Below are 15219 nucleotides of genomic sequence, written 5' to 3' on the forward strand. Positions count from 1 at the left end.
ATTATAAACTTGATCTTGCTTGTAGTTGTATTTTTATACCCATTAATTAGCGTCACCTGGAAGTACTTCAATAATAAGAAAAAATTCACAAGCATGCCATTTTTATTGCTTTATAAATATATAATTGACTATAGAATATAAGAACAGATTTATTTTATCGAAAAATGTTTGCGTCTCATGCAAGATTGATAAGACACGAAACTGGCTTTTCGCGAAATTGGCTTTTCGCGAAATTATCGGCTGGTTATGCTCTTACGTTTATTTGTCGCAGAATTGTAACAACATCTTGTACAATACGGCGGCCTAAATGATCATCGAGGATGATATATCACTTCCTGTATGTTTCGTTTATGTATTTCCGGTTATGTTAGGTAGGTGAGGAGCGGAAGTACAATAAGCATATTAATTTCCCTCTAATAACTACGCAGTGTGCATGAAATGAGATCTGAACAGAGACTTGAAAGAATAATGCAACGTATGGTTAGCAACTTTCTATCTGGAATCGCTTGTCCGCAAAGCCCTTCGGAAAAGCTTACAATAATAAGTAAAGACGGAAGATCGTCTAATCAAAATACTCCAATTGTATTTTGTTCAATAAGCACAAAATTCAGAACTTTCTCAATTTCTAATAGTTCTGTCGAACGAACAATGAAGAAAGAAATCAATATTTTAAGACTTCAATCAATTAATTAACTAAATTAATTTCGTGGTTTACTTGACTAATTTCACGCATAACGCTTTCCATCCTCCTTGCGAATAGGACTGAAAATTTTATAATTGTTATATTAGCTGGGATACAGCTTTGAATTGCAATTTGAGATTAAATAAATTATTTTGATAATATTTTCAAATCAGTCGTCTGAGAAACATTTTTACAAGTTGTCATTGAAACATGCACACAACCGTCTAAATTCAAAACAATACAATTTGATTGATCTATATAATCATTATAAAATTAAGTTTCAACACAATTTTATTGCTTCTGTAATTTAGTTATATATTTATGTCCAAATACACATTTAAGGTCTATACATGCATAGTGAAAGAGTGCTAACTTGCATGTTGATGAGCACATCCAGTCGTCCGGAATGACTGACTGTGACAACAATCACTTGACTGAGGTCACATCAAAATCGACAAGAAAAATTGAGCGCTAAAAGGTTTTCGACATGACATATACCGCGAAGTAATTTCATTTTTAATAAGCAGCCATTTAAAATTTGAATATTATAAAAGATATAATTACGGGGGATTTTTGAAAAGCACAATATAAACACGGATTATAACAGCATAAGGCTTTATATTGAATTTAAAATTCAAAATTTGACATAAATTGGCATTAAAAAGGAAAGTTATCTAAACATTGACTGTGAACATGCGTCAAATTGTCATAAGCGCATTGAATATTTTATAAGTTTATTTTATAATATATTTTTAGATTTTATTAAACAATCTTACAAAATTATTAGCGTCGCAATGCGAATTCCAGGATCGCTTGTGTTTTATTTTGCGCTTCATTTTGTGTTGAAAATACAGATGTCAACATGTTATAACATTATTTCAATTCTAAAGATTCAATTAACGTCATTGATGTGGCTACTAAAATATAAATGTATAATAATCGGCACAAAGTCTATTGTCGCAAAATTGCTGCGCATTCTAAAGCCTCGACTATACAGCCCTGGGTACATACGAAAGTACCTTTGTAGGTCGTGCTTCTTACTGGGCGGTGACGCCTACGTGTCACCCCACGTTTCACTTCTAACACGTAATACATTATTTTCAGTATAATTTTCTGTCGTAGAATTTCCAATGGCAAGCCTAATGATAAGGTTTTTGTACAGAAATAATGAACGACAGCGACATATAGCGGAAATATAAATTACGTTTGTCGCGTAATGTTAAACCGTGGACCATGTTTGAATAATATTCCGATAAATTATTATAAATCCTTCCCGTATATTTACTTTGCCTAATTTAATTTATAAGGCTCTTGTATCGTGTTAATTCTGCTTAATAAATACGTATAAGTGTTTATATAATATTTTGCCAGGTTGTCAAGGATCATACTAATTTGAATATAAATAAACGTAATAAATTATATTTTACAAATAAGTGTTATAAATTCGCCAGTTCATATTCGTCAGTCTTATTATTTTTTTGGAAGGGCGGTTTATATCATAGTAGTGGCTTCGAACTAAAACCGCGTGGAAGAAGGTTGAATTTAAATTAAATTTGAAAATAAAATGAATTGAAAACGAATTACTCGTGTTCGAATGTTATAAATTTAGTAAGTTATAAAATGTATTAAAGGTGACATAAATTATTTGGATTGTTCGAATGGTAGATTTTGGTTGTCAATGAATTAAAGAGAACATTTTTTCACGGTAGCCACGCAAATAGGCGTCAATGTATATTGTATTTCTTCGGTTACCTGCATGTCATCATATTCTAAAGAAATTGAAATATTCCCACACGAATATGATGTTATGAATATGCTTATATCATATTCAGTTACATCACAATCAAACTGGGAAGACGACAAAATGAAAGAACAAACAAAGCATGTGGCGAGGTCGAATACATCAAATCAAAACAGTCTCAAACGAAGGCGTATGAAACTCTAGACTCCTGGGACACAAACTCGTTAAGTTTTCGTTCCCGTTTATCATTCCCTTAACGACTGTTTACATATCGAAAATTAGTTTATGCTTTTATTTTCTCCCAGAGCACCGGGGTAACTTTCTTCGACTGTTCACTCAGTTGTCATCGTATATGTCGTCATCAGATATGACATCATGATGGTTAGAAATAGACTAACTATTCGATAAAGCTAATATTTTTGAATTTTCAATCGTAGTTTAGAGTATGGGCTTATTTAATGCATATGGGCGATTCGCACTGGCACGAGACTTTGATGAATATACACAACGCATTGATAAAAGGCAACGATTTGAATTCGGATTAATATTAGTTAAGTATATTATGTTTTCTGACAGTTAATAGGCTGACTAGTAATGGTTCAGAAAATTTTACCAATCAAAATATGAATGGATCCAATTACGATATGCGATCCATTGACTGGGTGCGTGTTATTGTTATTAACGAGCGCGGGATGTTTTATCCAGAAGTGGTAAGTTAATACTAGTGACAAGAAAACGGTTATTCACTACACAATATAGTAAACGTTGTATGAAATAATAAATTATATGAAAATATATTAAAAAAGAAGTAAAAATACAAAATGGTCAATGAATCACATCTAGCGGTGCGAGACAAAAGAACGAAATTGATATCGTCATATGTATCCATTGTATACGCCGATGTTTTTGTTTCGTTAAAATGTAAACGAAATCCCTACAATGACTGATTTTTAGTTAGGTAATGTAATTTAATATTATTTATAATTGTTAATTGAGTTATTGATAACTAAGATATAAGTAACAGGGAAAAGATGACACATGTTTACCGAAGTTGAATTGGTGTAAAGTTACAAGGTTTCTGCAACATCTTATATATTTCAAATTTTAAACAGATATTGCTTGATTCACTCTTTTATAATAGTTTAGAAAATGAAGAAATCTCAACATTTGCTGATATCTTATAACAAACATATTATTGATAGATAAAGACGATGGCATGGACATTAACGAATAACTCTTTTAACGTCATAAAAAACACCTAAAAGCCAGGTGTTTCGATGGCTATATAGTGGAGTTGATGTTGTTGTATGTTTATTGGAAAAATCACTTTCCGCGAAATGTTTTCTAATTTTACTTTTAGAGTTGGTTTGTGTAGCCTCTCTCCCAGTGCCACAAATTCAATTACTATTAACTACGATTTTTCGAAAGAACAATACAATATTTTTGCACAAGCTTTTACACGATGAAAAATGTATTGTTATCAAATAAACAATTATTCCACTGCAACTGCAGGAATGTAAAATGTATTTTAACCCATTTTCTGCAGATAGGAAGGATATACCTATTTAGTAATTACCTCCACAGTTTTGTAAATATGTTTTGTACACGAGGCGAGGCTTCCATGCGTCGTGTCCGTTTTTTCGTCATAAGCCTCATATTTTTCCAAGATGATGAATAAGCAGCATCTTCCCATGAAGATATTCCACGCTTGATCGGTAATATAAGTGGAGAAACAACGAATCCGTGTAACGCAACTATTGCTGGTTTAAAATGAAGCAAGTGCTCATTCGAATTATTTTACATACTGCATCTTTTGGACTACTAAGAAATCCGACAAAGTTGGAGTATACAATTTTAAAACGTTAGGATTCAAATTTTAAGTATTTGAAAAACTTTGGTGGTTTTGTATTTTTTTGGCTTCGGGTGAAAGAATATAAAAAGCAAACCATTTGTACGAAAATTAATTTAGGTTAATTTTTTTTTCAACACCAGACCCTACTTTGTACGTCATTCCTGTTATAAAATCCGTATCTCCGATGTAAGAAATATCTTGCTGATATTGCATAACAATGCTGATATTGATAGACAAGATTGTTATTCGATACTTCTGTCCGGCTGACTCAGACGCCCCATTGAACCCATGTGGGTGACAGGTATCTGTGTCATATAAGTTTCATTTTTGCTATTAAAATTTGCTCGAAGATCAGTGTTTTCACTCATATTTTCAAGCTTGGTTTAACATGGCTCTAAATAGGATTATACTCGACCGCATTTTTCACCAAACTTTATATTTGATTATGTAAAATGATGTAAAGTCGTGGAATATCCTGATTAAGTGTTCTCAGCAGTTTCGTATCAAGTTTTATGCACGTAATAACACTTCGGGTGGGTTGAGAAGAATAGTTACTATACAGAAGAAAAAATATGTAACTGTTATTTCTAATGGGCAACGAAATCAGACACTCATCTACGTCTGTTTTTGTATACTTGTATGAGATCTTACACCTTTTTCCATCTGACTTTTATACCGCATTGCATTTCAATTATAACACAAAAATACAGACGCCAAAATTGAGTGTTTAAATATGTGGGTAATGGCATAACATACGCTTTGACCGAGGAAACGGCACGATTCGCAAAGGCTTATTTTTTCAAGTTGAGTGCAAAAGGGCCATCGAAAACAAAAAATTGTACACAAAAATTTTTTATGCTCCGAGCAAATCGTAAAATTTAATGAATATGCTGCCATTCTTCCGTACTGGGAAATAAATAGTGCCCGTATATACTTGACTGACGACACGTTTATAGTATGCTTAAATGTACCGGAATGGTATACCGTGGTTTAATTTAATTATGAATTGGCCCAATGACGAGGTGGCAGACTGACAGGTTGTCTGCGGTTTTAAATGTGCTTTGTAAAAATATTCGGGAAATTCATTGTTCAATTCCTGTCATATTGGACGACCTTGAATTTTACTATAGATCACAACAGGATGAGTAATAGAAATGATTATCTGCATGGCGTGTGGTAAAACAAAATCTATAGAAACATGACTTTTGTATAAAGTAAAATCTAGTGGAGTTTCGTTGCTTACAACCCACCGAGAGATAATAAAACCTATATACAATCATATGTTCATTTGACCTTACTTGGGCAATCTTTAAAGTAAAAAATACAGTTTTCAAGTTCACGACAGACGCTAAATGAGACAAATGCTTTAAAATGGGAAAATGGCAATATTTCTTTCCAAAATATTCTTACACAACACTGGGGCTGTGTAAGATAATAATATCACAAAACGAATTAAATATTCATGTACGCCGTTATAATTTTGTCGACAAATCGGCGTATTAAACATCTGTCTGCATTTCGGCTTGTTAAGCCTAATATTTATGCTAGCCGTATAGAGAGAAGCTTTGGCCACGAGTTTTATATTAATACACAAGGGTCGACGAATTTTTCATAACATGAAACTCAAAAAGATTACGCGATTCATATGCATATTACATTTTATATCGAAAAAGCCTCTCATTTGCAAGACCTGCGATTAGTATAATATACCACCTGCCCGTAATGACGTTATTCGGCCCTTATTGCTTGCTTGAAAGAGGAAGAAGATTGTAATTTGATAACAAATCGGGTCGAAGTTAAATGCAATGTTTTGTTAATCATTCTATTTTCATACAAAATTGATTGAGCACGACTTGACCAACACAATTCGAGATTAAATGAATGATTTTGATGTTAAATAATTTAATATAATATATGTTCATAAATGTTTTTATTTGAAAATTATGTACATCGTAATATTTTCATTTATTGTGGCATATTTAGAATCAAAATTTTTAATTTTAGATCTACTCGTTGGCCATCGGTCTTTGCTAATATTATGCGTCTGATATTCTCTTTGTGATAACAAAAATACCGCCGCCAAATATATCTACGATATGAAAATTTATGCAAAACATTTGTTATCAAGAAACACAGTCGCAATCCATCTGGTGTAATATCAAGTTTATAGAACAGCTTTAAAGCTCACAGAACTAATGACAATATGTGCGATAAGAGAATTGGTAAATTTTCGTAGCATTTCCTTGTAATTCCGCCCATAGCAGAAACACCTAATATATTTTCCATGTTTTGGACAATTAAGTACAGTACAATCGTAATCAGGAGCCAATAAGTATAGATTGGCGATTGGAAAAATATTTCTTAAAATATATATTTAAAAACGATGTCATATTTTATGTATTGGTGTAAACTATTCATCGAAATTTGGACTTTTGGGTCATACCGGAAATCATGCATCTTGATGTAGTCGGCTGCGCATTTTATGACGATGCGATTGGGATACTACTTTTAAAAAATCTTAACAATAAATATTTTGTGGTCAAAGATCTTGCATCACACTTTCACAAATTTCCTTTTGTATAACGCGTGGTTCAACCAAAGTGAGACTTCCTCAGATTTCTATGCCGACTCTCAAGACGTTTGAAGTTTTGTCACCGCATTCTTTTAGTCAGTGCATGCGAGCCCACCACCAAAAAGACAATTAATTAACAGTAGTTGGCACACGTTACTTCAATCAACCACATAACAAATATCCAAGCACTAAATAAAAAGTGTTGAATCATACACGAGCAATATAAAAAAATTTAGAAACCCCTGTTCCATCCTTAGCACGTAAATCTAATAAGTTTTAAGAATATAACCATACGATATAATAACGGAAATATGATATTTTCAACACATGCTAGATTTAAATAATTGATTACGGGAATATGAATTGATCAGCGCTAGATTAAGGGTTATACAGTATTATATTTACTAGTTGCACACTAATATATGAATCTTAAGTTATATCTATGCCGGGATATCAGACTATAAAAGATTCGATAAATATGAAACTTTAAAATACTGATATTGAAAAATGAGTTTTTTACTTCGAGAAACCAAGACTTTAGCGAAACCGAGACAATGGGAAAAAGAGTACATTCAAAACAGAAGACCAAAAAAGCAAAGAACATTCGTGGATTCTGGAACGCTAACACGAATCAAATTTATTTCTTAGAATCTAGTCTATTACGTATTCGATTACTCATAATTTACCGAATTCAGAAAAACTGATAACTCGCAAAGCAAAATATTCAATAAGAACATCGACTGCAACAGAACTTGATGGGTTTGATTGAGAAACAAAGTAACGTCCTTGTCACACAATGTCCCAAAGCCCTCTTTAAGCATATGTTGCTTCTGATATTTTGTCATTCAGTATTTGTGTACGATGGATCATAATTAAGAGGCATTTATCTAAGTTTCTGATATTCCATAATTTTGAAGCATTTATATTATTATCGGTCACAAATATGATAAAAAATTATGTAGAAAAATGAATATATTTGCTCAATTGGGCATACTTCATTGAAGCTATCAAGTTTAATTTTTTCAAATATTTGAAATTATTTAGATCTTGAAGAACCCTACAACATATAAAGACGTATCTTATTAGATAGAAATTTGAGTTTGTTCCCAATTCTTTTCCATACACATTGTTTTTATTTAACATTGATTGATTCACCATATTTCGTTTTTTACTTTACTGCAGGATCTTCCACACATCATCCGCACAATGGGTCACTTCCCAACTCTTAGAGACGATTTTATCAATAATAATGAAAATATAAATAAATTATATAAATTTTCAAGAAATATGTTGATTGAAACTGATTGATTGTAATGTGTATGCTGCTATATGGCGATGAAATTGCAATCTTATTGATATATAATTTATAAAGATATGACGTATTGTTTTCGACATGATGTGACTCAGTCAAACATATTCGTGTACGAGACATTGATGGAACACGTAACAATATTTATCAGTTAGGCATGAATGATTACTGAGATACATATATATATATGCGACATATTCTACTCGTGTGATAACTGATAACACATTTCGTGGATAATTTACTGTTTAGTTTCCATAAAACCTTACTGATCATTCTGTTTTTTTTTTATTATCCGAATAGCGCTCCAATTGGCAACTGCTCTTCAAAGATGATATTCTATTTATAAAAGTAGTCAGGAGAGTGGTCTTTCAATTAGAAGCATCATACGCAAAAAGAATAAAATATTCCACCAAACAAAGTATTTTAAACAACTGCCCGCTGTGTGGTAAACGACATGGTAACAACTATTGCTGGGCGCTCATGAACAGGCAAGCGCAACCAGCGTAATGTGCGTCGAATCCCCCATAAATTAAGTTATACGTGATCAGAAGAATATTTTACAGTTTATTTGAATATGACGCATTGAAAAGAACCGTTTTGACATCGCCGATGTATCGTCATGCATATTGCATGGAATATGGAAGTATGATAAGTGACATTACAGCTATTTCGCACCACTTTTGACATCAAAACTTCGACGGGTCGGAGGTCTCGTCTATATTTATTCCATAATTTTGAAGCTTATTTTAAATGGCATATAATATTAATCGTTATCCAGCACCAAAACGAGTTTCCTGATGTCGAGGACGAAGTAGTAAGAGGTCGCACTTACAGAGACGATGTCATTCTCGTCATTAATATGCATGTTTTATTTTAAGTTTTCACATGAATGGGGGTGTATTGTTGCTTTTAATATCCAAGAATCGGAATATTCTGTGTGACTCGTCAAGGTGTTTTACATTTCACTATTCTGCGTGTATTTTAATAAATTATTCTGAACCTTATCGACTATCTATATTCAGTCCCAACTCTTACCATTCTAATAATTTCAATAAATGCTTATTCAAGATTCAAACTTTTAAAACAAATTAGAAACGAGAAATACAGAGAAAAATTATCGAGTCATTCGGGACGGAAAAAATTAATCAATCAGTGATTTCATTTACGTCCTTTTAGCAAAAGATGAATGAATAAAATAATTTAATAAGAAACAAAACAAATAAATTTTGAAGGCGAGCGTATGTATTGAAGCGATTAAAATTCGTTCAAATTTTCAATTTTATTTTATAATTTTATATTCAACCGCATGCTTCCTACGCCACCAGGGAATCACATTAAAGTAAATTGTGATTTCAGAGAGAACTTAATGGAATAAAACTAAATATAATGCGATTAATAATTATTATAATAACGTTATATATTTCACGGCTTGTTTGTATTCGAATCTCGAGGGCCTGAAATATGGCTCGATGTTTTTTTTTTCATCAGTTTTGAAAATAGTTTTTTTTCTAAATAAAAAATAAACCTTCACCTTAAATAAACCATAATAATAGTTGACAGTCTAAGAAAAATTATCATTTTGGGCACAGAACGATAATTAATCCGCTCAGACATGGATTGGCGAGGGTCAGCGTCAAGGCGTGTGGAGAGTAGTGTTTATCAATATTCATTGCACTGCATTAAGAGCTCTATGTTGTTATTTACAATATCATAAAATTCACCAATCATTTTTATATTCAGAGACTTAAAAATCGGAGTCCACTGACTAATACCAAATTGAATTCTCAAGTATAAATTTATATGATACGAACATATGTTGTACAAAACAAGGTGCAGTGTTGAGAGCTTTGATTGTATTAAAAAAAATAAACTTCCTCAACTTCCTCTGCGAAGAAGTTGATATTGACAATGAAATATCAGTTACTTTTATGAACATCGTAACAGTCTTGTAGAATTTACGGCAATAGATTGCTTTTTGAACTTAATTTCAGATGGTTAATATTTCCTATAGGTTCATTATTTTCGTATATTTTACGTTGTTTTTAATGATTATTTTGTAGAAAAGCAGCGGCGTGAAAATAAGCCATTAGTTTACCAAAGCATGAATGACGACCCGTCTGAATAATTTTTCAAATATGGCGGTAATGCAATTTTGTAATCTCAAAAATGAAACGGCGACATATGGTCTTATTTTGTATCAAGAAGGCGACGCGTTTCAATTTTGAGATAAGGAATGAAAACAAATTTGTTGGAAAATAAAGATCAGATTTAAAATAGATCAATTAGTGTTGATAATTCTGAGATTCAGGACTTCATTTTCCAATATTGGATTTTGACTAGACTACTTGTCGCATTCTCGAATGCAAAACGTTTAACCATGATGATTCTCAAATCCACAATTGTTTATAACAAATTTTTAATTTATGTGGGCACCGTAGAGTAAAGAACAAAATTGAAAACTCCGCCATACAAGTCTACCATATCAATATCAGATATATTGATTGCACTACATTGTTTTTGTGGGCGTTCCATGAAAATATCACAAATGTGATTTTTAGCCAAATTTATATCTTTTTATATGTATGTATTATAGTTGATACTTTATTTGAGTTAAATTACAACAATCGAAAAAAACATGCCCCAACATTAAAAAGATAATTGCATAATAAAACTTAAGATTAAAAGAAAATATAAATATGGCAGAAAATTATAAAATATCTCCGTGGCCATAACATAAAAACACAAAATGCCACGGAAGGTATTTCAATTTTTCCAGACATAATCCAGAGACTAACAGTACAGACGGTCATAAAATATGGAATTGAGTTTTGCGGGTTGCGCGTGGTGGGGAGGAAAATTTAGTTAATACACAAAATTCAATTCCGTTGCTATAAACACATCAAAGCAAAATCATTATTCATATATTGTACGCATATTTGTTTTTATTTATCTGGATAAAAGAATAACGAGTGTGTAAACTTACAAAAAAAATTGATTCAATTTGGGAGTCGATGCTTTCAATACACAAGACGATTTAGTCAGATCATAAACTTTGTTTTAAAATTGTTTGGGCATATAAGACCATACATGGCACTTTTTGCGTGAGCGCGAAATTATATATTTCTTGCTCCTAGTAGCTCAGAGCAAACTTGCCCATCTAATTTCCGATATTCGTATACAAGACGAAACGTTTCATATTGCAACCGCCGGTCAAACTTAATAAGTATGTTCAAAGAAAGACGCCGTATCGTAACGTGTCATAACATTTAATTGTCCCGTTGCGAGAAATATTTACGACCATGAATAAATAGCTTTGTTCGCGTTTATGTTTTTAGTTTTCATTATATAACGTTTTAGTTCAATTTGCAATCGGCCATAAAGTGGTAACGAAACTTCACAAATTGATAAAACGTGAAAATCATGAACAAGGACCAGACCACCCCTCCAAACAAGAAATTTAATTTAATATGAAGTTTTGTCACATATCTCGAAGACATAGTAAAATTTCAAAAATATTTCCCATCCACTAATATCTAATTATGAAATCATAATTATAGTCCTAGGCAATATCTTCTATCGAATATACAATATATATTTTATTAATATCCTGGGGTAAGCGTGATGAGCACTGTCAAATAACCAAACCTAATTGCCAAAGATTACTACAAAATAACAACAGTTTTTAAATTCAACATGGGATGTGGTATCCAAGCAATCAAAAAGAAACCCATTCTGAATAGCAGTAAATATTCAACTGATGTATTGCAAGAAACCCAAAACTCGATAAAAACCAAAACTCGATAAAATGTAAACACTGGAACGAAGCAGCGAGTTTGCTCAAAATGGATTCCGTTGGAAATTTACAACGAATTATAAATATATGAGTTAACTAAAGCTTTTACTAACCTGTGTCATTTTGGGATTCACTGCCAAATCTGTTAAACTTCATGGTCGATTTTTCTTCAGTTTTATTCTGTTCGTTCGCTTCGGTGTAACCAGCGTGTAGCATCGCTCGATGAGAAATAGCAGATTGGCCTCTTCGAATTGGCGTCAACTCCGCCAGACCCACATCGCAACTCCGGTCTTCGATACCCTTGACCGGAATGGACGCCATGTGATCACTGATAGGTTCTATCACAGAAACGGATTCTACGATTTTGTCTGTATCGTTGGCTTTGCAGTCAAAGTTAGTAATATCTTGATCGGACACTTCGTTCAACGTAGTGGGTTGTGTCGATATTCCGCTGAGCGACGTATCGACGGAGCTACCGAGCAGTCCTTTCTCGTTTCGCACACTGTGTTCAACGTATTGTTCTGGTCGTAAAACCTCTTTTACGCAATTCGCGTGCCCTGGGAGTGTTGCTGCGCTTGTTACAATAGTGGAGTTTGATTTGTTGTCGTTGGTGAAATCCACGTGTTGAGGTTTCGACTGCTTCCTTCGCGACATCGTCGAGAAATCTCTAAGTGGAAGGTGTATTTCGTGCGTCTTCAAGGTGCGGCTTGAGAGCAAAGCGGCATCTCCGCTCGACAGAAAAAATGTGCAAAAATGCTATTTTGACTTCTTGAATATTCAATTAGCTTCAATTTTCTGCAAAGCGAGGAATATTGCTGTTATTGTTATTAGAGGGATATGGAGGAGTGAAAAAATAATCAACAATTTAAAAAGGAGAGAAAAGCCAGCCGAGGAAATGAACAACGAATTCGAGAGATGAGAGAAAGGGGAAATCTCGATGAGATAACGGGCGAAGAAGTTGTCCAGAAATTTCGACGAAAGGAGAACCAGATTGATTTACGAATCCAAGCTAATACGAGCGGCTTGAAAAATCCTCTCGAATTCTAGCAATAACTACCGCACAATACATCTCCAAGCAAGTTATTGAGTTATTGCTACTTGAATATCAGTACACTACAGGAAATATTTCAATCTACACATAACCTACAAAGCACTGAATCATAAAATAAAATCATGTTGAAATCCGTCTAAATAAAAGGGATGCCCATACCATCTGTATGAATTGGGCCAACTCACGATGCCTTTATTTACAACCGACAATATATTTCGCACAATGCACGAGTAATCATGTTAGTGCTAACTACAACTCAGTTGTAGCTTAGTGGAATGCACTAAATTTTGTCTCCTGCAAAGCAATATACTACTTTAAATCCTCACAAATAATGAGTACTGCAACGTCTAACCTAAATCATTTTAGACCGACTTAAAATAACCTTTCTGCATAACTCAACAGCACCCCGCCATCACCGAATGCTATCAATAACTGCGGACAATTCGAACAACATTGCGATAATGAAGCAAAGAGCATCTTTTTACTCTTGATTATGATTACGCAAGGCGGGTAACATGATGATAGTCATCGTCTATTATAAAAAATAACAGTAAATCAGGAAAACGATCATAGCATCTGGTGTGGAAAATATTAGGACGTCTTACTTGGCGGCGCTTGAACCTATAATGGCCCAAACAAGGCAGAATTCGATTTAATGTTAATTTTTTTATACTAAGCACTCGAGATAAAGTAAATTATTTCAGTAATTACGAAATAGTGACGAACAAAAGACATGGGTTCAGGTTACCCCGGATAGAGTTTGCGAACAATGGATCTGACTTGGGACTTGTTATTGGCTTTTTAAAATTAAAAAGGGGGCATAATTTAACATCTTACAAAATAACGCGCCTTTTCTATAAAATTGCAATAGAAATGTTTTCGTGTTATTGCTTCAGCTTATACACGTAGAATCCTATTCAAGAACTTAACAGCAGTGTTCTTTCATCTGAACAGGAACAATTTTTATGATATCGTTACAAACAAATTTGAGGCTGATACCAAATTTGTACTTTTTGAAGCTGGTAGTCTTATTCCGCCAACATTGGTATAGAAATGGTATAGAAAGCCAGTGGTCATCTATTCCAATCAAGTTTAAACACAAAACCAAAGATACAAAATGGTTAACGCTTTTGATTGATATTTCTTTTTAAGTTCAGATTTGATGAAAAATCCTTCTTATTTTGAATTCAGTTCTTATGATTTCACTTAAAATGACAATAAAACAAATCTTGTCCTAATTGGACGCAGATAAATATAGATGATTGTCCACATATGTCACATATGTTGCAAATATACTAAATTTTATTCTAAAAATGCAAATAAAAGTGCACAACCATATCGATTCGCTAACTGTTACCGGTTAATTACGTCATTTCAGTTCAAATTATTATTTATTGCCTTCGGAGTTCAAGAAATAATTTTGCGGAGGCTTCAAATTTTAGAGTCGAGCGTTCAATAAATTCTTCTTAGCCTCGAGTTGTTAAGGGTAAATCGATGGCGATGACAGCAAATAAACCAAAAGTAATTTAAAATATTTGTTTTATTTTACTTGCCAATTTAGTTACAGCGTCCAGCACTCACCGGACAATTGTGGATGTTGAAAATGACGGAAAATGTGGACTTAGAAAATTTATATTAAGTACTTTCTTTCGGAATCTGTAAACTTGTCAAGTCGTATATTTAATCTGCTGCCACACGATTTATTTGGTACAGCTCGATGAGATAATAACCAATCCACATTCACCTTGTACTTGTGCTAACTTCAACCTCGTCGAATATGAAACAAGATAACACATAATGCAAACTCCTAATATGCGAACATTACTATAACATGCCCATTTATTGGACACGTAGTGGACATAACGATCGTTTCGAAATTTTGTTGTTTTCGTTATTATTTGTCTCCATCAACACGTTTTGAAGAAATCGCTTTTCTCTTCGAATACTGGACCAATTGCTTTGAAATTTCCAATGGTTAAAGATAAAAATTTTCTCCAGAAGGCTATTACTTTTTTTTTCGCTATGACGTCATCAAAATTATGTGACCCAACGTGTCCATATATTTGAGCATAGCTCTCTTGTTAATAATGAAAAACAATATACAAAATTCTAGTCGAATCGAGGTCTGTATATGCCGGATTCCCAAACTTCCAGTTTTATCCTATTGCTTGCTCACTGAATATAATAATGACAACTTAATACAATATAATCCACAGCAT

The 15219-nt window shown here is 33.1% G+C and overlaps 1 protein-coding gene across 1 annotated transcript in view; it reads right to left on the reverse strand.

Moving 5' to 3' along the window:
• LOC120326145 (sal-like protein 1) overlaps positions 1-12757 on the reverse strand; it is a 29581-nt gene extending 16824 nt beyond the window's left edge. The window contains exon 1 of the mRNA XM_039392381.2: positions 12063-12757. Coding sequence (XP_039248315.2) covers positions 12063-12603 — 541 coding nt within the window. The 5' untranslated portion in view covers positions 12604-12757. The remainder of the gene's footprint in view (positions 1-12062) is intronic.
• Between the last annotated feature and the right edge of the window lie 2462 nt (positions 12758-15219).

Source organism: Styela clava, chromosome 4 (genome assembly GCF_964204865.1).
Source record: "Styela clava chromosome 4, kaStyClav1.hap1.2, whole genome shotgun sequence".
NCBI lineage: Eukaryota > Metazoa > Chordata > Ascidiacea > Stolidobranchia > Styelidae > Styela > Styela clava.